We start from the raw sequence: 24,130 nt of genomic DNA, 5'->3' as shown, positions 1-24,130 counted from the left end.
AAAACGGTTACCACACAATACAAATATTAAAGCCAAAAATATGTATCAGTGTAACTTTCATTAAGTAAACTTTCACTAAAAGCCTTCCTTCTGCCGGAAAAAATAGTCCCTGACTGTGAACAGCAACAGAAGTTGCATTATTACGCCATTAGATGGCGGCAAAGACTGTCTTTATGAGTGTGTCAGTCAGTAGCGAAGACTTTTACATTGAAAAGACTGAACTGTTGTGAACACGGAACAAGACGCAACTGACAAATGCTTTGACTAGCACTGTCAGTCACGGGAAAACCCCTTAACTGTTAAAAGGACAAGATAATACATCGGACATTTAAACAGATTTTTTATTATGAACATAGGACTGACCTGAAGGAAAATGCTAAATCTGAATGCAGGTAATAAACTCGTTCACTCAATCTGTTTCTCACAATACTCTTCTACATAATACAGTAAGCTTCAATGAATTGAGAACATTCAGTTTACATTGCTAAGAGTGGTTGCTAAGAGTGTTGTGTAGTGATACACAGAACCATTGAGTGAAGTTTATCATGAATAAAACACAGCTATTGACCAATCAGAATTAAGGACAGGAACTAACCGTTTTATAAATATAATATATAATATATATTGCAAAATAAAAATTACATGTAATATATCAATCTGCTTTACCTATTGTAGAGTTGTTTCTGTTGTTGTTTTTCTTCCAGCTTGATGCCAATGAAACAGAAGGAAGGAAAAACCGAATCAGACCTGAATTTAAAGAAGACCCGTCATTCAAAAACCGCTTCACCTCCTACAACCATACGGCTGTGCATATCCCCACGGACATATATGACGGTTGTAAGTAACCCCCTCACCCCCCACAGACACGCTTCCCTACCGCTCTGCCTGCTCCGCCGTAACATTTTCTACTGCTAGAAATCTGATGAGATGCTCAGCTGCTGATTGCTTTGGATGTCAGTTATAAAACGGAGTATAAGCGTGTCTTTGTGAGAGCTTTTTGAAGAGAATTATAGAATCTATTTGACAGCAAAGACTCTCAGGGGAAACTTTTGGCAGAATAAGTGCAGGTGCACTTGTTTGGATAAACCCAAGGTATGCGTGCGCATCTATTTAAACTATATGTGTGCTTTCTCAATGGTTTTTAAGCAGGGATAGAAGGCTGGCCAACTCATAGAGTCTCAGTTGGCCTGCTGGGATAGCGTCTGGCTCTTTGGTGTTAGACGGCCCTTCCCTATTGACCTTGTCATACACACACCCTTGCACACAAATGGAAGACAAATAAATTCAGGTAATTACTTTGGCCATTGTGCCCTTTGGTAAACAGAGTAGTAGGCTTTTTGAAATGACATCAGGTCAGACGTGCTCTACAGTGAGCATTATGTTATATGGAGGATGCACTTGCTTCCTTTTTAAATAAAGAATACCAAATCAGATCAAGTGATGCTTCAGTCTCTAAGCAGTGAGTTAGAGTCTTTCCAACACACACTGACAAGAGGTGGCTGCCCCTGTAATTTAAGAAGGGAGTTTCCTTGTCACTTGTCTTGTAATTGTATACCATTTTATGCAATTATCTGTGAGTCATTTCCTAATCCTCTATTGCTATTTCTAATTTTATGTGTGAGTCATTTACAAGGGCTTTTTGGGTAGGGTTGTTCCATCAGGTTAGTATTTGTAGTTGTGAGCTTGTTGGTTATTAATTATCTGTTAATTTTGTAATTAAAGCATGTATTTTTGGCCTTTAAAGACCCGGGGATCCCCCCACATATACTCAGTAACTAATATTATTATATTCAGGCATGTGATTCTTATGTTGATATCGATATCCATATTTTCCAACCCAAAAAGTATGACCCCCATAAAATGTGTAAATCTGGGGAAAAAAATTGCTGTATTTTATATACATTTAATAAATACAAGAAATACATGTAGGGCCTATATATAAAATGCAGCATTTTTATTTTCTCAGATTCAAACAATTTACGTGGGTCATACTTCTCTGGTTGGAAAATCGGAATTATTATTATTATTAACTGATCACATACCTATATATTAAAAGAAAATATTAAATGGTTAGTTCACCCAAAAATGAAAATTCTGTCATTAATTACTCACCCTCATGTCGTTCCACACCCGTAAGACCTTCGTTCATCTTCAGAACACAAATTAAGATATTTTTCATAAAATCCAATGGCTCGTGAGGCCTGCATTGAGCGCAAGTTAATTTAGACTTTCAAATGCCCAGAAAGGTACTAAAGATATACAGTTCATGTGACTACAGTGGTTCAACCTTAATGTTATGAAGCGACCAGAATACTTTTTGTGCGCCAAAAAAAAAAAAAAAAAATAACGACTTTATTCAACAATATCTAGTGAAGGGCGATTTCAAAACACTGCTTCATGAAGCTTCGAAGCTTTACAAATCTTTTTTTTCGAATCAGTGGTTCGGAGCGTATATCAAACGATCTCAAACTGCCAAAGTCACGTGATTTCAGTAAACAAGGCTTCGTTACGTCATAAGTGTTTAAAAATTTCAATGGTTCACATGACTGTGGCAGTGCTCCGAACCACTGATTCGAAACAAAAGATTCGTAAAGCTTCAAAGCTTCATGAAGCAGTGTTTTGAAATCACCCATCACTAGATATTGTTGAATAGTCATTATTTTGTTAATTTTGGTGCACAAAAAGTATTCTCTTCACTTCATAACATTAAGGTTGAACCACTGTAGTCACATAAACTGTTTTAAATACGTTTTTAGTACCTTTCTGAGCATTTGAAAGTCTAAGTTAACTTGCTCTCAGTGCAGGCCTCATGAACCATCGGATTTTATCAAAAATATCATAATTTGTGTTCCGAAGATGAACAAAGGTCTTACGGGTGTGGAACGACATGAGGGTGAGTAATTAAAGACCGAATTTTCATTTTTGGGTGAACTTTTGTAATTAAAGCATGTATTTTTGGCCTTAAAAGACCCGGGTTTTTGGGTTGAAAAATATGGAAATTGATATCAACATAAGAATCACGTGCCTGAATATAATAATATCAGTTACTGAGTATAGGTGGGGGATTTTCCAACCCAAAAAGTATGACCTCCATAAAATGTGTAAATCTGGGGGAAAAAATTGCTGTATTTTATTTACATTTAATAAATACAAGAAGTAAATGAACTAACCCTTTGATAATTAAAAGTAAAATGTTTTTGTCATTGAAGTCTTAAGGGATATTTGGATATGTAAATGTAAATGAGATTTTGAGCTATAACAGATGGAAAGATTTTCAGAGAATAATGAGTGCGTTTACATGCATGTTCTTAAGCCGATTATGTTTAATAAGCCAACAACAAACGTGGTCATGTAAACGAGGTAACCCGTTTTCTTTTATCGGAGTAAGGTCATTAACGGCTTAGACATAAACCGGTCTGAACAGGCCGGCTTATTGAAGTGCGCATGTGTGATATGTGACAAAAACGCATTCTGAGTGCAGATTTAAACGCATCCAGACAGAGCGAGCGGTTTGCAGGAAAGGAAGAAGGAAATGTCGCAAACGCAGACTCTTTCAAGACCAAGAAAATTGTAAAAATTTGCTCTCATCTCTCGTGCAGCAGAAGTAGAAGTGGTTCAGTCTAAACGCTGCATCTGCAACTGCATGAGAGAATAATATATGAGCCGTACGTTTCTCACTGACATTTTGCAAGCTTTATTTAACATCGCAACTGACATAACATATGGAATACTCTGAGTCAGATATGCAAATGATTATTTTTGACGTCACTACAGGGAAATAACCTGATTTATTAATAAAGTCACGTAAACACGGTTCACTTGTGTTGTCAGTTTACTGGTGTGCATGTAAACATGCTCATGATTTCAGTTTGATCTGTTCTAATGTATGGCTTTGCACATGTTGTTTGGAAGTCACATGCTTTTTACAAGTTGCATAGATACTTTTATTGTAATTTTTGCTGATTTTTGGAGCTTGCCAGGCCCCTTTGCCATTCATGTTAATTGTATGGATGAGATGGGCAGGAAAATCTGCAAAATAACTTCTAATAAATATGAGACTGAGTAAATGATGGCAGAATGTGTGAACTTTAAACTTTTATATTTAATAGTGCGGGAGAGATGAAAAATAACCAAGTGACAGAAAGAGACTTAGAGGGAAGGCAAAAAGGGTAGAGCTATAATTGCTGTGGTCTTGGGTCTGACCTGACCTTGCGCCAGAGGGAAACATAATACGTGTGTAGAATCGAGCTAGAGGCCAGACCCTCTCATACTCATGCTGAAACACAGTTGTGTGTGAGTAATGTCCAATATTACTGGAGTTGGATGTCTATATGTCCATTAATTCCAAAGGTTGTTCACTCTATGTAAGGCAGTGAGAACCTAGTGGCTTTTCTCTAGCGACCCTAAAAGCAAAGTTTGCACACATCAACCTCTATCAAACACTCAAAGACCACAAATAGCCTGGAACCACCAGCACACACACACAGACACACGGAAATAACACAGATCTGCCACTCCCGCCGGGGAGAAAATTGGATTTTCGTGGATAAAGTAGTACATCGTTTAGGGGTTGCTAGAGGAGGGTGGGTGACCCCCCCTCTGCCAGAGTCAGTCAACACCAAGAAAAACTTAACAATGATTAAGGGAGACAACTCACGGGTGCTGGCAAATTTCCTCTTCTTCACATCCAAAAGGCTGGATGTAATAAGTGGAGGTTGAGGAAATAATCAATACTTCAAAGTAAACATGCACCGATAGGATTTTGGGGGGCAATACCAATACTGATTTTAACAAACAATTATTGGTCGATTCCGATATTTGTCACTTGCTCTCTTATTTTTGTCATTAACTTTTGTCATATAATAGATAGTTCTGATCAGATGTTCTGGTCATATTTTAAATCAGCAAAGTTAAAAAAAAAAAAAAAACATGCATTAAGTTGTACTAGCTAGTTTATTGCTGCTTCATCAAATAATTTCTAATGAATGTTAAATGTTTAACATTCAGCAGGCCAACATAAACATAAATACAACAGAACAAAGATACATATGAAATAAACAGTGCTTTTAGGTAGGTTTAACCGTTTTCAGGTACAGAAATAAAGTAAACGAATGTAAAATAACACTGCATATTCTTCACTGTTAAATTCACTGATAAATGAAATCAATATATTATTATTACATTGAGACGTAGCTAAATTCTACTGTACAACAGTAATATATTTCTGTCACAATTACTTCAAGTTAAACAACTTTTATTTTGGCGGGTTGCTGTGAAGAGTTTCTGTGTGTTTGTGATATGACGATAGATTTTCTGAAATGAAACGGTAAAATGCTCACAAAATGATTCTGGAGATGAAGTTCATGCATTCATGTCCTCATAATAGTGAGGCGGCAGATGTTGAAAAACACCGCGAGCGTCACACGTGCTTCAGTGTGTGTGAGGTAAATGAAACCGCTGCGGCATTTATTCACACAGAGACACGCAGAACATGCAGGATTCATATTTAAATAGTCTTTTTGTGGCTTAATATTCACAGACACTAGTCTGTATTGCTATTTAATTTAAGTGTACTGACCTACTTTTTGGTTATTCATCAAAACTTTGACAAATTCCGTGACATTACACGTTATGCAATAAATTCCGTTTTTATGACTGGATTCCGCGATTCCGTCCGCGTTTTCCGTATCGCGGAAATCATATGCGCCAGAGAAACAAGCGCGCAGCCATCTTTATAATATTGTCTTTGAACTTCCGTTTTTGCGGGCAGCTCTTTCTATGGCATCGCTGTTGAAGAATAATTAGCTGGTGAAGTGGATTTACTTGTTGTAGAGTTAATTAAAGTTATCGTGAGCATTGTAATGTTTAAAGCAGATGTCTTGATAAATGTCAGTAGACCCAGACGATTTTAAAACGAGCAGTTCATTCATAAATACGTAAGATCGTTGTGGAAATACAAACCGGAAGCGCAGCGCGTTACAAAAGTTACTTAGTCAAGACTAGGCCTAGTGAGCGATTTTTATTTATTTATTTATTTTGTCTTTTGTTGTTTGATTAACATTATGGATTAATCTTGAATTATGCAATAGACATTATACAGCTAAGTGCCTTTACGCAGTTAAAAAACCATATCGGCCATTTTCATGCTATAGCCAATATGCCGATGGTTGTAAATTGCAACATTAGTGCATCTCTACTTCAGAGTGTTGACATATTTTGCTTCACAATTTTGATTTTTAAAAATAAGTTACTTATTTTCATGATATTGTTTACAGATATTTGTGATATTGAAGATGTAGATAAAGATGGGAAGATAGGTAAATGGGTAGATATAGACGGTAAATAGGTAAATGGGTAGATATAGATTTTAGATACGTAAATGGGTAGATATAGATAGACAGATAGATAGATAGAAAGTATAAATTATGTCTGTATTTGCACATAATATTTGCAATCCATTTTGAACATAACCTGATTTATTGTGCAATCTGCAGTTTCTCTCTAGTCATTGATCAGACCTTTGTCTTTTTTTGGAAAAAAAAAAAGCTCAAGAAAATGTGCCTCATGCTTCATTTCCTCATTTCCTTCCTCTCTTTTCTTTTCTCAGCCCTGCCCTCTCGCCTCTGTTGCATGTTAGCCAATAAAATTAAAGTTATGGTTGTTATAACACTGAATTTTTCATGCTTCATTGCAATAATTGTTGACACACAGGCTGTTTTCTCACCTGATTAGCATATCTCTACTAGCACTTCTGACTGCCTATCAGCACGCAGCCTTTTCAGAAGTAAATGTTTGATAGGATGATTATAGGTTTCCATGGTTCCCTCAGTCATGATGTAATAAAGTCAATCAGCTTGTTTGCGGCTGAGGAGATGAAGAGCCCTCAGTGTGTAGCGCAGAATTATTCTGTTAACAGCGGTTGAGATGAGGGTAAATTACATCTCTCTTTGTGTCTCTCCTACTCTCTCTGGACTGTACAAGTCACTATAAGCACCATGACCTCTGTAAATAGATTTAAGTATTCAAAGGATGACAGTGAATCATGTGTTGTGATAATATTTGTTGGTTAAAGGTAATGTAACAATTTACCAGTATTAATCAATGAAACATCATACATTGTGTGTATTCCAGCCACTATTGTGTTAAATGAGCTGAACTGGACTGAAGCGTTGGAAGACGTCTTTAAGAAAAACCGAGAAGAGGATCCAACGCTACTATGGCAAGTGTTTGGCAGCGCTACTGGATTAGCTCGCTATTACCCAGGTAAGTGCTTGTGTCTGTTTAATTCTGAACAATTCACACATGCACATTACAATCAGAACTCACACACGCACAGCCTCCTCCCTCCCTTTGCTAGACTCTGCTGTCTCTAATTGGTAAACATAGCATGTAGTCCTGGCTCAAATTACCCTAAATTTTCATAACAAATTATAATATCAAATATCTCAGCAGCTCTGAAATTTAATGAAGACAGAGGAGAAAAGTAATGAGGTGCTCAATTCATTTTCATTACTTTCAGATAAAAAAACGTTGCATAAACAGCATATTAGCCACTGTTGAACCTCTGTCCCTTAACGGGTTTGCATTTTTAAAATTAGTGTGTTGTGTGCAGACTTGGGAGGGTTACTTTAAAAATGTATTTCGTGACAGTTACAAATCACTTCATAAAAAAAGTATTCAGTAACGTAATCCAAGTCCCACAATATGAATGTAATGTAATCTGATTACTTTTGGATTACTTCAAGGTCACATATATAAAGAAAGAAAGAAAGGGGTAAACTGTACTGTAAATAAATTGCATTTTTAAATTTAATTTTAATCATTTCTTCTCAATTTCTGCAAGTTTTTAAATGTTACACGGTCCATACTTTTGAATGGGTCTCACCAATTGAAATATTCTAAAAATCTGATAAATTATCTATTGCAATATTATTATCGTTGTTATTTAGAGCTTAAAAATATAAAATTGACATCAGATCATAACCAAACTGAGCAAGCTCGGATCAAACATTTCTGTTTATGTTTGTTCTGCTTTAATTTTAATGTTTAGCATTTTGGTTACTTTTAAAACCTATTAAAACTAAGCAATCATGTCTCATTTCCACAAATTGATCTACATCTACATCTAGTGGCTACAGTATGGTATTACAGATTATTTTTAGTCCTTTGATAAAGTGTTTTCGTAGCTGGAAGGTGGGGTTTGCATTGTACAACCATGTTGTTTGCATTTTCTTCTTTGAAAGCAAAATAGCAGTGAAATTTCCATGAATTGAAAGCATTTTTCCCCGCGGGCAGCATCGTTTCAACTAGCAGAAGTGATTCAGTCTGCGTCTGAGGAGTTCGTAGACGGGTGTTATTTGCGCATGCACCAGCGGGTGGCTCACGTGAGTCATCACTGGCAACAGAACCAGGAAATACTGTATAATCAAGCAGCGCTTAATATGGTGTTATTATGGCAAAATAATGATATATTTAATATTAAATGAAACCATTGTAATCCTGATAGTATTCCCCCTTTTTTCAAAATGTAACTAATCTGATTACTACATTTTTTGACGGAACTGTAACGAATTACAGTTACTGGATTTTTGTATCCTGATTACGTAACGCCGTTACATGTATTCCGTTACTCCCCAACTCTGGTTGTGTGTAGAGGAGTTATTCAACCAAAATTCTGTCACCCTCATGTTTTACCAAATCTGTATGACTTTTTTTCTTTTGTAGAACGCAAAAGATGAATTTTGGAAGAATTTTCTCGCTGTTCTTTTTCATATAATAAAAGTGAGGGCTGTCAATCTTCAAAAAGAATGCAAAAAGCATAAAAGAGGTCCGAATTACTTCTGAAGCCATACAAACACCTTTTGGAACGGATCAAAATGATTCACTGACAATCTTCTACTCCACTGGGCTGTTAACAGTTGCAGTCGAATCATTGAACTGGAGAAAACCAGATCATTAAATGAGTCATTCAGACTGAGTTTGTGAACCAGATTCATTGACTCAGAAGAATGATTCACAAATAGGGCATCCCTATCTCTGACATTGAAGGGTTAGTTCACCCAAAAATGAAAATTATCCCATGATTTACTCACCCTCAAGCCGTCCTAGGTGTATATGACTATCTTCTTTCAGACAAACAAAATCTGAGATATATTTAAAAATATCCTGGCTCTCCAAAGTTTTATAATGGTAGTGAATGGGTGGCATGTTTTGAAGCCCAAGATAAATGCATCCATCCATCATAAAAAATAATCCATACGGCTCCTTACGTCATACATCGCATAAGGGGTTACTCATTTGGCGCATGTCAACTTGCGCAGTATGCGTACAGTCTTCTGGCGGAAGATAGTTATTTTAGATTATAAAGTTTCAAATATGGATATTTTTCTTACAAAAACCCATCGCTTCACTTCAGAAGGCCTTTATTAACCCCCTGAAGCCATATGGATTATATTTATGGTGGATGGATGCATTTATTTTTGGCTTCAAAACAGGCCCCCCGTACACTACCATTATAAATCTTTGGAGAGCAAGGAAATTTTTAAATATATGTCAGATTGTGTTCATTTGAAAGAAGATAGTCATGGCTTGAAGTTGAGTAATTCATGGGATAATTTTAATTTTTGGGTGAACTATCCCTTTAACTCTTATGAATGCGACATGAAGACCATATGTCAGTATTTTCAGTGAAAAACTTACGTTTTACTCTGTTCTTTTATTCCTGACTTGGAATATATTGCACAAGATTCATTCTTTTATTAGGAGTTTTTTTCTTTTTCTTTTTTTTTTTTCTTTTCATTTTGGTGCTGAGCCTTAGTCCTCATTCAGTTATATTATATTGAGCAGAGAAGCTGGGATAGTCTTCAGAAATTCAACTTTTATATTTCACAGAAGAAAAAAGTAATACGGGTTTTGAAGGACATGAGTGACTTCTCATTTTTTGGGGTGAACTATTCCTTTAAGACTGTAATAGAATAATACGTGGGCCCCGAATCATTGATTGTCTTCTTATAGATACATGCACGCCTATAAAATATTGATGTTCTTGTAAACCTCAATTCATTATAGCCGGCAGAACACTGGTCGATTACTTTGTTACGGCCAAATCACAGTGTCTCAGACTATCCGCTGGCACTTGCAACTGTGATCCACTCACTAAATGTCAGAACGTGGGATGCCATTTATGAAGAAACACGTCTTGTTAGATGTTCAGCTGTGATAGTCACAGATGAGCACCCTCATTTGCACCAGGTTATTTTCTCCGTTAAAGAGAAAAATCGAAGCTGAAATTCTACTGGGGCCACCAAGGCCCTTTTTTCCACATGTCGGCTCACTGCAGTCAATATAAACCACAAACCACCCCCCACCGGACACAGAAACAGGTTTCTAGCAAGGCTCGCTGATGTGCTCACGACATAGATGTGACAAATCAAATGGAGTTTGAGATCAGGGGTCATTCATATTTCCATATCCTGTCTCTGTCCATTTAGCTTCCCCTTGGATGGATGCCAGGAAAACACCCAGTAAAATCGACCTGTACGATGTGCGCCGACGACCTTGGTACTATTATGCGTTTCTGTTTGTGTGCTTTGAATTCTTTTTCATTTATTCACTTTTTTTTTTCTTGAATCTTCTATTCTTTGTTCTCTCAGTTTAAAATTCTCCTTGAAAGAGATCCAGAATATTTCTTTCTTTGTATTCAGGTATGTTCAAGGTGCTGCTTCGCCCAAGGACATGCTGATTCTTGTTGATGCGTGAGTATTATGTGAATGTGCTTTTTAAATAATGAATATTATAAATATTCACTTGAATCATTATTTTTTTAATTGCATTTATCCTTGCTGTGGCATAGATGTAGTGATGCCATGACATGTGTTGTCGGCTGAATGGATTCGAAAACGGTAAAACTCAACTGTTTAACTCTAGGGGAGCTGGAAAATGAGCCTATTTTCAAAAAAAGTGGAGTGTTCCTTTAAGTGTTATCTGACATAATTAAGATTAATTTTTTTCTGACACAGTTTAACTCTGAGATTAATGATTGAAATGTTCAAGGTGTCTGAATAAATTTTGGTTTGACTGTATGTCATTTAAACTACGTTATAATGATTATATATACTAACCAAGTCTGTTTTGGTTAGTTTATGTACTAGCAAACAGATAGCTGATTACCCTGATAGCTTTGCTTATACACTATGCATTTGCACTTACCCTACATGTATTCACAACAATCATGTAATTACTTAAGTGTTAAATATCCAAATATTTCAGTTATTAAAGAGGACCTGTTATGCTTTTTTACATTTTTAACTTTCTTTAGTTTGTAATGTTGCTGTTTGAGCATTAAAAAGGTTTGCAAAATTTCAAAGCAAAATGTCCATAACTCTATATCAGTAAGCACTGTTTCTGAACTCCCTGAAACGCCTTGATTGTAGTCTTGAGTTTTCGTCCGGGAACGTACACGTCACAATATTCCTCATTTAAATAATTCATGGCCAAGGCATACCCCCCAAAAAAGGGGCAAGGCTTGGTTGAGTTGTGTTAGTAGTGTGTTAAAACTCGCGGTTATGGTAAGGAGCATTACAATTCTGAAACATGCTCGAAGGGGTTGACCTATCGCAACACACTGATCTAGCCGACCAATCGGAGCACATTGCCCATTTCGGAAGGAGGGGCTTCATAGAGATAGGAACTAAACAGAGCGTTACTGACAGGCTGCAATGAAGTGAAATATGAAAAAGAATATGTTTTTTGAACATTCAAGCATGAAAACAATTCTATTATTTATTAACAGTTTATCAAGTACAAGAAATTTCATTGTCCAATTTGTTTTATGCACTATCCACCTTAATTTTCAATGCAGAAGTAAACTATTTCCTGCGAATGTGCGAGACTTTTGATTCATTAGCCACTGTTTAAATAACTAGAAGAATAACAAAGTGCAATAAATGGTAAAACTATTTATGCAACAAACCATTGTTTATGATTACACAAATAATTTTAAATAATACGATAACATATATCAAATTGCAAAATGTTTCGATTTCTCATGACACCGTATCTTTAAGAAATCAAATGTTTTTTTTACATTTTTTTTGAAGCAATTGTATTGCTGTGTTGCAGGAGTGGAAGTGTGTCTGGACTGACCCTTAAGCTGATTCGAACTTCTGTCAGTGAAATGCTGGAGACACTTTCCGATGATGATTATGTCAATGTCGTCCATGTAAGTATGATCATATGCTATGTGGGCGCACTGCAAAGTTTTGGCTGTGACAACCGTGGACTCACTCCTACTATGTAGTTTACATAGTATAGTTATAACATTGCACATTCTCATTCTGCTTTTCACAGTGTCTCGCATACATTTCCTTACTTTTCAGAGCAATTCTGGAACATTGTGTTGCAGCTGTACTATTTTTCTAGAATGAGTCACTTTTGGTGTAATATTCCTAATTAGCAAGATATCTTGTAAGCTAATTTGCAAGCTTTGGATAGCTCCATTTTAGCATCTGTTAAATGAGTAGCCTACACATGAATAGCAATAATTGTAGCAACATTTTAGCACCTCGTCACTTTAAACAAACAAAATTCTATTGACAAAGAAGCTATCTTTTCTTTACAGTTGTAAAAGAAGTAATTCACCCAGAAATTAACAATTTGTTTTTATTCGCTCACCTTCATGTCGTTCAAAACCCATGTTAAGATCTTTCTTCCAAGAAAGATGCATTTCAGGTGAGCTGTCAGAGTCCAAAAAAGTGTAGCATCACTGCATTAGCAACTAGATGTTCCGTTTGTTTCTGCACAAACAATGTGGATCTAATAAAAGTTGGTTTTTACAAGTTTTACGACTAAATATGGTTGCAGAAAGTGCTTGTCACTTCCATAGAAAAGAAAAATGTGTGTGTAAATGACAAACTGTGTCTACAGAATGGGATTAATCTCTCAGAAAACTCTGACAACCATATTTGCTGCAGCTGTACAGTAAAAATGGAACAAGACATTGTTTCTTTGGATTCAATTTAAAGTGAGGAGTTTCTATAGTTTGTGGGTTGCAGGTTGCTGTGTGATGTAACAGAAATATATGTGTGAGAGAGAGAGAGAGAAAGAGAGAGACAGAAGAGTTGTAATGAAATATGGATCTGGCTGCAGCTTGCCACTTGAAAACAGGCGCTTAATAAAAAAGGCTGCTTCTGGACTCTGTGTGCTGAATTGAAAATGGCTGGACAAAGTGAGGGGAAGAGATCAGGCTGAGTGAGAAAGAGAAGGCCAGAGCAAAAGGGAGGAAATTGCTATATATCATTCCTCTCGGAAGGAGCCTCTAATCCATCTTGGCTAGCTGATCTTTTACTCAGGTGCTGGCAGTTTTTTTTTTTTTTTTTTCTCAACTTATTTTTCCTCTGACCAAAGCAGCTCACAGGATGCTCATGTCCAAACCTGTCATGCTTGTTGTGGAGGTTATTTCATAAAGGGATACTTTGTCGTTATTTACTTAAAGGGTTAGTTCACCCAAAAATGAAAATTCTGTCATTAATTACTCAGACTCATGTCGTTCCACAGCCGTAAGACCTTTGTTCATCTTCAGAACACAAATTAAGATATTTTTGATAAAATCTGATGGCTCAGTGAGGCCTGCATTGACAGCAAGACAATTAATGCTTTCAAACACCCAGAAAGCTACTAAAGACATATTTAAAATAGTTCATATGACTAAGTGGTTCAACCTTAATGTTATGAAGAGACGAGAATACATTTTTTTGCACCAAAAAACAAAAACAAAATAACGACTTTATTCAACAATATCTAGTGATGGACAATTTCAAAACACTGCTTCAAAGCTTTGAGAATCTTTTGTTTTGAATCAGTGGTTCGGAGCGTGTATCAAACTGCCAAAGTCACGTGATTTCAGTAAATGAAGCTTTGTTATGTCATAAGTGTTTCGAAACGTTTCGAAATTTCAATGGTTCACCACTGGGGGGCGTGACTTTGGCAGTTTGATACATGCTCAGAATCAATGATTCGAAACAAAAGATTCGTAAAGCTTCGAAGCTTTATGAAGCAGTGTTTTGAAATCGTCCATTACTAGATATTGTTAAATAAAGTCGTTTCTTTTTTTTCTTTTTTTTTTTGGCGCACAAAAAGTATTCTCGTCAATTCATAACATTAAGATTGAACCTCTGTAGTCACATGAACTGTTTTAAATATGTTTTTAGTAGCTTTCTGGGCATTTGAAAGTGTTCATTATCTTTCTGTCAATGCAGGCCTCACTGAGCCATCGAATTTCATCAAAAATATCTTAATTTGTGTTCTGAAGATGAACAAAGATGAATTTACAAGTGTGGAATAACATGAGGGTGAGTAATTAGTGACATAATTTTCATTTTTGGGTGAACTAACCCTTTAAGCTCATGATGTTCCAAACATGAATTGCTCTTTTTCTTTCAAGTACAATGAACAAGGACTGGCTTTCAAAATTGAAAAATTATGCCAAACCAAACCACCATAAACTGTTTAAGTGTTCATTATAGAAATGGCGATGTCTCTGATTCATGACAGAATGATTTTTTTTTTTTTCAGTCAAATCATCTATTTACAAATCACATTGATTTGATTCTCAAATGCAACTCACTGACTCAGCAGTTAAAGGTATAGTTTACCCAAAAATGAAAATTCTGTCATCATTTACTCACCCTCAAGTTGTTCCAAGCCTATATAAATGTCTTTGATCTGCTGAACACAAAGGAAGATATTTGGAAGAATGTCAGTAACCAAACCGATCTCATCCCCTATTGACTTGTATAATATTTATTTTTCCTATTATGGTAGTCAATGGGGGATGAGATCTTTTTGGTTACTGACATTCTTCCAAATATCTTCCTATGTGTTCAGTAGATCAAAGACATTTATATAGGCTTGGAACAACTGGAGGGTGAGTAAATGATGACAGAATTTTCATTTTTGGGTGAGCTATCCCTTTAATAGCTCACTTGAGGAGAAAATTATTTGTGAATAACGACTTCTTCTCACACAAACCTGTTTGAATTCATTAGACTTGGCATATAGTTCACAAGTCAAATGGACCACTTTTATGATGCTTTTATGGTGGTTTTGTGTCCTTAAGCTTAACAATTGTATTCATTGTAATCACATGGAAAAGAGCGGCAAAAAAAGCCATACAGGTTTGAAATGATAAAAAACATTTAGTTTTTGCACTCAGAGTGATATTGCACCAAAAATCATGCTTGGTATCATACATTTTTTATTCTTCAGTAAATAAAGTTTGATTAATTTATTGTTTTCACTTCTCAGAGGATTTTGAGGTTTTCTTACATTGGGGAATCACTGTTCCGATAAAGGATTAGCTGTGTGAGATCTGTCAACAGGATTCGCTTCAGGGAACGTATGCCAATGACAGTGTAGCGTTGTGTTATGCGTATGTGTGAGTGTGCTTGTGTGTATTTGAGCAAGAACAGAAAGACAGGCTGTGCCCACAGTCACATAAATGCATTAGTTTGATACCCAAAGATCAAATTTGGTGTGTGTTTGTACAAATCAGTAGTTTGAGAGCATCTGTAGTTTTAAATAAAAGGGCTTTGTGGGCATTATGGGTAGAGTAGTCATTGTGTTGGCTGAATCTATAAATCTATAATATGGTAGTGCTTTGTTTTTAGATGGTTGATCACCACCAGTGTACATAGTATGTGCCAAATGGTAGCTGTTTGGTTTGTGAAAAGGGAAAGTGAGGAGGATTATGTTCTGTATATACAGCTGAAATGGTTTTAACCATGAAGGACAAATAAAATATCTGATAATTTCAGTTGTAAGTCAAATTTAGACTACCTTCATGCACATTTTGCTTGATAAACAAATCCAAATTCTTCTTTCACAAGAGATGTTATGCATTCCTGACATGTCAGGGAAAGCAACAAGAATTGGAAGGCAAATGTGTTGTAATACAAGCTGTGTTTGGAATTTAATACTAGTGTGCTGCTTATTGTATACAGCACAGTACATATGTATACACATTATGCTGTTACACAATAACCTGTTATTCATATACTGCACTGTATGTGTGTATGAGTGCAGCGAGGGGGCTCTCGACTGTCTCTTACAAACAAATGTTGTTCATTTTAACAAGACTTTGTAATATGATGCCACATACACAGCCACCAATAGCCCAAGGATTTCATAAATCTTGATACATTGTTGAAAAGCCAACTGAAGTTAAAGGAAATTAAGATTTGGTTATATAAACATACAGTATATACTGTATGGGCCAGTGATGCAGTCGGTTACATATAAGATCATAAGAATGGCTTATGATTTTTAGTGTAAAATGCATTAATGCATGGCCACGTATAAATGAAATCCATTACAATTCAGTATATCAATTAGGCAAATTGAGTTCATTGCACAGTTTAGCAAATAATTAGAATTTATTTAAATTATTGCCAAAGCACATATTTGCTGTCAAAGCACATATTTCCATATTTTAAGGCTGAATCAAGGCAGGTGTTACAAATGCACACTTGTTCGTTTTTTTCATAGATTTCATAGCCACATTCAGCCTTTTGTCTTAACACAAGAGCTATAATAATTATAGATGGTGCATATCCATGCAAATGTGACATTTATAGTGAAGGAAATATGACATATTATGATAAAATAGTCTTCCTCTTTGCTGGTCAGCTGAAGTGTCTCTAATTTCAGTCATTGTCCAAACAAATATTTGACAAGTTATTTATGAAGGCAAATATTGTATCAAGGTTATTGATGCTCATTAGGGCAGTGCTGTGGCAACCGCCATTGAATTGTTCAAGGATATTACCCAATTCATCATTTAGATTGACTCATCTGTGAGGCGGATTTTCATAGGAAATGATTGACTAGTGCAATTGACTTGCAGCATGACAAACAATTTGAATGGTGAACATAAGATTATGGCTCTAAATTGGTCCGTTGAGGTTACTCTGGTTTTAAGAGGTGGATTTCATGCAGGAAACATGTTTCCAACCTCTGGTTGGAGATGAAGAATGGAATTAGATTCTCAGTTTATGAATCAGGGCTGTTTTTCTCTGCTAAAGGTTTAAATGCTCTCTACAAAAAGAGTGGCCCATATTGGAAAGAAAAATCACACTATTTAATATCTACATTCAAATGTATGCATTTGGAATCTCTCTAATATCTTGATTTGTTTCTCCTGTACAGCAATAAGACTAAATTATAAGTCACCTGCTTCTCTGATTTTTGTTTTTAGTAAAAGACTCTCGTGTGTTTCTTTAGGGTTTCAGAAAAGATCCTAACAATGCCTCAAACTGTTCATTTGCCAGCATATCAAGTCAGTTCATTTAATAGCTCTTTATTTACACAGCGGTCTGTAATATTTGATTCTGATTAGGCAATCACAGCAGTCAGATTTTTATTTTTGAAATGAATCAAATTGTTGTAAGAGCAAATATTTATATCCTTAATTATGCTGCATAATCCAAAAATTAAAATACTTATATTTTATTAAAAAGGTGATGCACTCCATATTTAGTTTCTTCTCATATTTTACAATAATTTAAACTAAAATAATAAATGAAAATTATTGGTTTTATAACCAAGTCATAAGTTTAATAAACTGACTAAATTTCACATTTCATGATGCACAGGATCATTTATCAAAATAACTGGAATTTAATCAAATTGTTATCAGAGCAAATATTTATACCCTTAATTATGCTGCATAATATTTGTAGTTTTTATTTCTATTAAATATATAGTATAAATAAGTATTATTATTACCAGGACCCCCCTCCAATGGAGCTATCGCCACCCGAAAATTAAAGTTCGATCAGCTATATCTTGATAATAAATATATATTAATTTATATAGGTATACATAACTTTAACATATACCTACATTATATGTTAGGTCAGGGGTGTCCAAACTACGGCCCGGGATGAATTTCAAATGGCCTGCAGCTTGTCTATTAAAATATATTATATGTGGCCCGCCATGCATAATTTACAAATCGTGCAGTTTCACAATGTCAACACAAGGTGGCAGTACTAGATTTTAGGCCATGGAAACAACGCAAAACGAAACATCGCTACTTGTTCGCACTGAGCAGCGTGCCACTCACAAGCTCACAAATGTGTTTACTTGCTGAGTGTCTCCATCACATGAGCACTAAACAGCCAGTGAGAAGTGTTCGAAAGAAGTGTTTATTTATAGTAAATATGTTTATAGACTAAATTCCATAAAGCCATTCTAGATATAGAAAAATATTTTTTACTTTTTACCATGTAGTGAGGTGCAATGTGTGGTTTTACCTGTAGTGATCTAATTGGAGTACTTTTTAATTTAAATAAGAATAGAGTTCTAACTCAGTAATATTTACGAGGTTGTTAGAAGTTTTACAGATATTGTTTGTGTATTAAATTTACGTCTGTGTCCTATCTCAAGCTACTCTACTGTCAGCTCAAGCTTTTGTCAAATCTGTCATGTTTTCAAGAAACAAAACATGTAATATATGTATAAATATAAATAAATATATGTATATATATATATATATATATATATATATATATACACACACACACATACATACATATATATATGTGTCCACAACATCAAATCTGGCCCCCTTTTAAAAAAGTTTGGACACCCCTGTGTTAAATCTATTCATCTTTCAGCGAGAAGCGGTGTTTAATTTACAAACTTTTATTTTGAAATGTCAACGACATTTGGCAGAAGCCAAAGTCTTTGTGTGTCAGTTTGGTCATTATTGCAAAATAGACCTTTTTGGATGAAACAAGACCTCTCTGCTTCACATTTAGGTTATGATTATTACTGTATAGAAGCAGTTGTCTCACTTTTTTGTTCTATTTTTATTTCTCCATAGGAGTTTTAAAAGAAGCACCTGAGAAAATTGTAATGCTTAATCTTAAACATAACTGAAAACTTCTTAAAGTCCCCTAAACTATGAACGAGAAACCCCGGAGAAATAAAAAGTTCCTCTGGGAAGCGGCATGACACGACAGAACTAGAACACTCTCGTTATAATCATCGAAACCATCTACGCTGTGAGTGTGCACCGTCTGGTGTGTGTAGGGGTCTGTGTATCATCAGTTTGTCCTATTCCTCTACTTATAACCCGCCCGTATGCTGAGAGCAGTGAGTCACGGGGGCCTCCGTGGAGATAATTTTGAGCGTTAATTAAATATTCAGTCAATGCTGGAACAACTAATCGAACCGTGACTCATCGGTTCATTCAGCAGACACTGTGACATCCAGCTCATTCAACAGAGCACAGACACCTGATCCCACAGTTACATCAATGACTGGCGCATGTCTCCTAATGGCACCTCTCTGTGTCCGGCGAGAAATTCAAAGTCAGAAAGCCTTTCCAGTTGACATGAATGAAAAAAAATAAGAACTGGATCATTAAAAACAGAAGAAAAACAGCACTACAGTAATTTACACGGGAGATTTGAAGGTGTGTTCTGCTTGCATATGCCACAGGAAGTGCACTATGTGCTTTTTCATGTCCTCGGAGAGAGCTGGAGTTATAGTAATCATTTTAATTTTTGCATGAGCTTGCACATACCTCCTCATTAGCTGTAATGGTGCCGTAATTGACTCACACCTGTTAATCATTCTGACTTTTCCCATTGTTGGGGTTATAGGAGGCGTTGTGTCTGGATAAGGTACAAATTGGTGTCCAATTAAGCATCAGAGGAACCTTATTTTTGTTATGAGAACTGTTTGATATATTAGATTAACTATTATCTATCTTAAAATTAACTGCGCATGAAAAGTAGCTCATTTTAAACAGACAATGTCTGCTTCCCCCCTTTAAAATAGTGATTTTGGCCTAACACTCCTCCAGAGTTCTTGAGTTTCTTGAATATATCCATCAGTTGAAATCAAACAGTGTCGTAATCAAACATAATCTGTAGAATTGATATTGTAGTAGTAAAAAAATACATTTAAAAATAAGCCTGTTACCCATTTTGGCTAATATTTTATTTTAGCATTTTCATGCCCCACATTTTTTACAAGGCATGTAAACCTCACATGAAGTGAATAAAAAGTACAACTGCTCATATAATATTTAGTTTAACACCCTGAGGTTGAAACCATAAAAAGTGACTTTTTTAAAGATTTTGCACTCTATTTGTGGATAATTGAAGTCTGCAGTATTCCATATACTGTTTATCCTTCTTCCCCCCCGATTCCCCCCCCAGTGTTCATTCTCCCTTTTTCCCCCTCTTTCCTTCCTCTACCCAAGTCTATTTTCTTGTTCACAATCTCTCCTCATATGCTTCAGCTTTGAAGTAACAGGTTCACAGAGGTCAGCTGCAATAAGTGACAGAACACAGAGAGCCCTATCTGAACAGAAAATTAGAAACTTGTAAGGGTATCCAGCTTGTCAGCTCAAATTATTTTCATCACTGAGTGTACCAAACACATGCGCATACTCACAAACACCTGCAGAGATTCTGACCCCAGTATATAGATCTTTTAAGTCACACAAACTTTTGTTGCAATTCTGAAAAGTCTTGCTGTGAATGAACAATGAGAAGACCAATGATTTTCACTCTCTCTCTCTCTCTCTCTCTCTCTCTCTCTCTCTCTCTCTCTCTCTCTCTCTCGCGCTCTCTCTCTCTCTCTCTCTTCTTTTTCAGTTTAACACAAAAGTGAATAACACAGCATGTTTCGACCACCTGGTTCAAGCTAACGTCCGCAATAAGAAGATCTTAAAAGATGCAGTGCAGAACATTACAGCCAAGGGCATCACCAACTACACCAAAGGCTTCGAATTTGCCTTCAATCAGCTCTCAAATGTATGATTTTTTAAATTATATTTTAATTTAAGAAATCTATCTATGAATTGCAAAAACTGAAACCATCACTATAATCATATTTAACACATTTAGTGGGCTTCAGTTTCCCTCTCAGTGGTCAGCCGCCTTAAAATCTGCACTTTGTGTGGTCTCTCTCTTCACATTGGCTGAAAAGATTGTCTATAATAAGAATTTATAGACATATAGAAATATTCTATTATTCCACAAATAGGGGGGTTGATCTCCCCCCCAAGAGTGAAATCCTAGAATCACTTCTGCTTAGTAATATTTGTTTTTTAAAAGGGTGCTGATTAAACCTTATGTTAAGTTTTAATAGTAGTATTGTTGTGTTCTGCTGACCTCTGCTGTTTATTCTCTGTAACAGCATATGATTGTGTTTATTTTAGCCAAACATCACCAGAGCAAACTGCAACAAGATTATAATGTTGTTTACTGATGGAGGCGAGGAGAGAGCAGAGGAAATCTTCAGCAGATACAACATTGACAAAAAGGTGTGTGTGTGTGAAGCTGGATTTTATACAGTTTGTAATGAAAAAACAAATTCTAGCTGCTATGTGGTTAAAGGGATAGTTCACCCAAAAATGAAAATTCTGTCATCATTTACTCACCCTCAAGTTGTTCCTAACCTAAATGAATTTCTTTCTTGCTGAACACAAAAGAAGATATTTTGAAGAATGTCGGTAAACAAACAGTTGATGGACCCTATTGACTTCCATAGTATCCCTCAACATTCAACTGTTTGTTAGAATTTTCATTTTTGGAATGAACTATCCCTTTAACATCTAATAATCTATCTCTGTTTTTGCAGCGACATTTGTATATTAGGAAATTTAAGCACACACTTATGGAGGACCAAGCCTGCAGTATTTAAAGTCCCCCTGAAATCAAAATTTAAGTTTTTTATTTTTTAGTATGAATATGTTAGCCTTCGGGTTATGAATAAGCTGGTGTGTTCCAAAAAAAATGACAAAATTCGCATTTAGGAGATTTAAGCATTCAAAACTTACAGTCTCTCACTTCCACTAAAATGGATCACGGATTTTCATGACATCACCGCAAACTTCAGCTTCTCATCAGATCTTCTGTCCAATCAAATGCTCTCTAGAATCTGAAGTCCCGCCCCTCCTACACTATAAACAGACGCTGAAGCTGCGGCTGGGATCGGTCATTTGTTCACACATTTATTAGTTTCTATATGGTGAATGGCACATAGTGCACTGTATAGGGGATAGGGAACGATTCAGACATTGTAAATATGCGGGAGATACGGTTAGAGATTAGAAGGAAACTGAGGTTTTACAGAGTTTAACGACTCTGGCCAAGCTGTGGTATAAACAAAACGCTATTGGCTATTTTAAAAAAAGGGGGAACTGTCCGATATGTCCCACCCTGTCTTCCTTTTACGTCAACACATTAAATAATGCTGCACGTAAAAAAAATAAATAAATAATGCTATACGTTCTAAGGCAATTCACTGGGCTTTAAATAAATAAATAAATAAAATTAAAATAAAGCAATAGATTCATTTATAATATTTAATCCTGAGCTTATGTTTACATTTATTTTGTTATTTTTCATTTTTAATTATTTATTTTTTCATTTAATTTATTTTTATATTTATTTATGCATTCATTTATTTATTTATATATATATATATATATTTTTTTTTTATTCCCACATGTATTTATTTCCAGATTTATTTAAATATGCATTTATTTATTCATTTTTACTTTTCCGTGTGCAGCATGTGAATGAGGAAGGTGGTCATAGCTAATATGAAAGTATAAACAAAAAAAAGTTAAGAAGAATAAAAATAAGTCAGGATTAAAAATGAGTTATATTTGTTTTATCAAGTCATTTATTCCTTTATTTATTTCCCTATTATTACATTTATTTATTTATTTATTTTAAACTTCTGCAGGTTTGGTTCTCCATACACATTTCCCTCACATTCTCATAATGTTTATACACCTTTACAGGGTTTGTATTTTTTTCCATTATTCTCAATGATTGTTCTCATTATTGTATTACAGACTTTTTCTATGTATAACACAAATTGTAATATTAGCCTAAATTAAATTAAAGTTTTTTTTAAATTTAAATATTATAATTCTGAAAAATATATTATATATGCTCATTACATATGGATTCATAAAATGTCCTTAAACAGGCCTCATCAAATATTTATGTATGCATGTATTTATGTATGTATGTATGTATGAATTTGTATACTATGCTGTTTGATTGCAGGTGCGTGTGTTCACGTTCTCTGTGGGTCAACACAACTATGACACAGGGCCAATAAAGTGGATGGCCTGTGCTAATAAAGGTAAGTGTTGCTTTGCTCAGTCTGTGTTTGCCCCCTAGTGGCTGAAGCACAAATATAATTCTCACATCTCACAGCTTCTTTAGCAGGTTCAGCACTGGATTGCAAAAAATATATAAATAAATGACACCATATGGTCTGTTTTCTAGGATATTTCTACGAAATCCCTTCCATTGGAGCCATCCGCATAAACACACAGGTCTGTATAACGCCAAAGCGTTTCAAATTTGATTTGTTTATTTTGGTAGTTTGCTCTTGTTTAGGAGTATGTGAAGGTCCAAGGATGACCTACATTGGATTGCTTTGTGTTGTTCACTGTTGCTTAGGAATATCTAGATGTTTTGAGCAGGCCGATGGTCCTTGCAGATGCAAAACAAGTGCAGTGGACCAACGTTTACCTGGATGCTCTGGTACAACCTTTTTTAACAAACGTCATAGAAACCCTTTAAAGTGCTATATGCTTCATTGTTCTCTGTGTTCTCTTCATGACCTCAGGAGTTGGGCCTAGTCATCACAGGCACACTACCTGTGTTCAACAAGACCAAATCCAGGGAGGGCGGATCTCAGAACCAGGTCAGTCTATCATTTATCTTGATTTTCCCATTGAAACACTCACAAATTCTTTATTATTACTGCCTTAATTTAGGGTAATAGTGAAATTAAATTATTAAAACTATTTGAGCTTCTACAGAGTAAAATGGTGACCAAACAGGATATAATTGTATTAAATCTGTAATATATCAGTTAAAGGGTTAGTTCTCCCAAAAATTAAATTTATGTCATTAATTACTCACCCTCATGTCGTTCCACATCCATCTTCGGAACACAAATTAAGATATTTTTGATGAAATCTGAGAGGTTTTTTTTTTATCCCCCATAGAAATCAACGAAATTACCACATTCAAGATCCAGAAAAATAGTAATGACATCGTTAAAATAGTCAACAGGACTACAG

The 24,130-nt window shown here is 35.5% G+C and overlaps 1 protein-coding gene across 2 annotated transcripts in view; it reads left to right on the top strand.

Moving 5' to 3' along the window:
* The window catches only part of LOC127500200 (voltage-dependent calcium channel subunit alpha-2/delta-1), a 127,581-nt gene that overhangs the window by 51,602 nt on the left and 51,849 nt on the right, over nt 1–24,130 (top strand). For both annotated transcript variants that reach the window (XM_051871165.1, XM_051871166.1), the window contains exons 6-16: nt 705–837; nt 7,132–7,263; nt 10,491–10,560; nt 10,704–10,754; nt 12,121–12,220; nt 20,670–20,828; nt 21,236–21,340; nt 23,100–23,178; nt 23,325–23,374; nt 23,502–23,585; nt 23,671–23,748. In XM_051871165.1, the coding sequence (XP_051727125.1) occupies nt 705–837; nt 7,132–7,263; nt 10,491–10,560; nt 10,704–10,754; nt 12,121–12,220; nt 20,670–20,828; nt 21,236–21,340; nt 23,100–23,178; nt 23,325–23,374; nt 23,502–23,585; nt 23,671–23,748 (1,041 nt within the window). The remainder of the gene's footprint in view (nt 1–704; nt 838–7,131; nt 7,264–10,490; nt 10,561–10,703; nt 10,755–12,120; nt 12,221–20,669; nt 20,829–21,235; nt 21,341–23,099; nt 23,179–23,324; nt 23,375–23,501; nt 23,586–23,670; nt 23,749–24,130) is intronic.

This window comes from Ctenopharyngodon idella, chromosome 18, assembly GCF_019924925.1.
Source record: "Ctenopharyngodon idella isolate HZGC_01 chromosome 18, HZGC01, whole genome shotgun sequence".
Classification (NCBI taxonomy): Eukaryota; Metazoa; Chordata; class Actinopteri; order Cypriniformes; family Xenocyprididae; genus Ctenopharyngodon; species Ctenopharyngodon idella.
This window is presented reverse-complemented; position numbering and strand designations above follow the sequence as displayed.